Source organism: Apaloderma vittatum, unplaced genomic scaffold (assembly GCF_000703405.1).
Source record: "Apaloderma vittatum isolate BGI_N311 unplaced genomic scaffold, ASM70340v1 scaffold13453, whole genome shotgun sequence".
NCBI classification, from domain to species: Eukaryota; Metazoa; Chordata; class Aves; order Trogoniformes; family Trogonidae; genus Apaloderma; species Apaloderma vittatum.
Window position 1 is genome coordinate 17,103 of NW_009708678.1, and position 2,191 is coordinate 19,293.

General features: G+C 51.2%; 1 protein-coding gene across 1 annotated transcript in view; it reads left to right on the forward strand.

The window, feature by feature from the left end:
* Window positions 1-1,661: 1,661 nt before the first annotated feature.
* The window catches only part of LOC104271848 (beta-crystallin B3-like), a 2,347-nt gene continuing 1,817 nt past the window's right edge, over window positions 1,662-2,191 (forward strand). The window contains 2 exon segments of the mRNA XM_009866653.1: window positions 1,662-1,713; window positions 1,716-1,793. Coding sequence (XP_009864955.1) covers window positions 1,662-1,713; window positions 1,716-1,793 — 130 coding nt within the window.

Sequence of the window (2,191 nt, forward strand, 5' to 3'; positions counted from 1 at the left end):
TTCGGGAGGGCTTTCCAGCCTGCTCTGGGAATTCTTGCAAAAATAGCATCTGAAATAACTTTTTGATTCTTCTGGTAGGATCAGAGGAGGAGAGAAAAGGTCCGAGGGCTTAGGGATGTTTCTCTTTACGTATTAAATGTGGTGATATCAAGCCTGGTTTTGAAGTACAGATTAAAATTTTATATTGTTCCACGTAGCCTCATAAAATATATAAATATGGGTCACAATAATGATATTGTGCTATAGAAAATACTTTTTACTACATGGTTTCCTAAGTAATAAAGAGATTGTGGTTGTATATTGTACTATACGATTACATTCCAATTTAGCTTTGCTAGATATTAAGAAAAAAAATCTATTTTCTAACGCTATACTGTAAGCATTTCTCAAAGGGATTTAGGAAGCTGACGGCAAAAGGAAATTGAGTTCTGTTAGGAAGACAAATCAATGAGATCTAGTGCCCCTTCTGTCATGTTTCTGCAATTGCCTTGTATCAGTGTGCAAGCTGTGTGGCTTTGGGAAAAGCAGATTCACGGGCACCGCGGCGCTGAGCCTAATGGGGAGGCTGGCAAGGAAGGTGCTGGGAAGAAAAAATTCTGCATTTCTAATCTCTTTAAAACCGCTGCTTTTGTGTTTAGTACAAGAGACAAACTAATCCGCTCCACGCTCCTCTCCTTTGAACCCTCCTCCTGTACAGAGCTGGTTTTCTATTTTAAAGCCCCGCGGCTTTGTGTTCCAAGAAAAGATGAAAACACAAGAAAACTGGGCTGTATCAACCCGCCGTCCCTGCTGGGCTCTTCGTGGGTACAAATGTCACTTGGCTGGAGACCACACGTGCTGCTGAGTGGCAATTCACCTTTGGCTTTCTGTGCCCGGGCCCCGTGTCCCTCCCCAGCTCGCCTCCCGTTCCCGGGAGCCGTGCAGCGTCCCGCAGGGGGATTTCTCTCATCCTTCATCAGAAACTGCAGCACCAGGTGGAGGTGCCAGGTTCTGGAGATGGCGCAGGCACGGGGCAGCGTCTGTGACGCCCTGCTGCCCTCCCAGTCTGCCCAACCTGGCCGAGCGGAGCAGGTTTCTGGCAATTTTGGTGTTTCCCGTGCAGTTCTAGGTTGCAAGACAAGACGCAGTGGGAGCAGGTAGAAGAACCCTGTCAGAGCTGTTGTAAATGGAGACAGAATGGAAAGTGCTCCCTAAAGAAGAGGGGGTGCTCCTGGCAAACATGGCCAGGGGGGACCTCGGGTTGGGGTGCAGGGAAGGAAAAGGGGCTCAATGGAGAAAAACTTCCTGGTGAGGGTCAAAGCTGGAGCAAGAACCCAAACGCTGAGAGCCTGTCCTGCTCCCCTGCCGTGGCTCCAGCCACTTCCAGCAGAGCCCCTGGGGGCTGACCCCACCCCCACGTCCCGTCTTGTGCCCGAGCCCAAACAAACTGTAAATATTTTGCACAGTTTTTTGCTTTGCACTGTGCTTGGTTTCTAGGCTAAACCCTCCCGTTAACTGCTGATTGGAGAGTTTTCCAGAGAACCTGGCAAGAAGCAGCGTGAACGTGCTGATGTGAATTTTCGACGTTAATCTTCTGTAAATTGAGTGGCACATTTTTAAGGGACAGCCGGGAGAAATCTGAATAACGTTTCCATAGCACGCTGCTAGCCTGCGCTATTGAGATGAAATCTCATGGATGGAATTCAGTGGACGCAGCTGCTGTATCAGCGTCCAAATAATGTGCTGTTCTGTTCAGAAGCAACCCATAAATAGCAGGGCCGGCCGCAGCGCCCGGCAGAGCGCAACCACGCCGGGAGAGGTAGCGGCAACACTGCTTGGACTGGAAGGGGCTTTAAAAAAACAAGAATTAGCATGTCCCAGTCGAGTTCTCGCTGTCGCGAATGTTTTGCTAAGGCTGGGCGAGAAGCGACGCCGCAGGGTTTTGGTTAAGGACGCCGGTCAAACTGGGTTTATTTTATTGGTCTCCTGCTAACCTCTCGACATCCCCTCGCGTTCGCGTGGCGAGAGGCGTGGGGGAGGCGCGTTCAGCCGCGCTTTCCTATTTGAGCGGGAGTTTTGTGTGCTGCTCCTGCTCTCGCTGCCCCCCTGCCAGCCCAGGGGGCGGCTTTGGGGTCCGGTGCCGCTCGGGGACGCCGGGCTGCGGGAGCGAGGGGAGCCGTTGGGTTTACGTTAGCGGGGAGAGACATCAGCA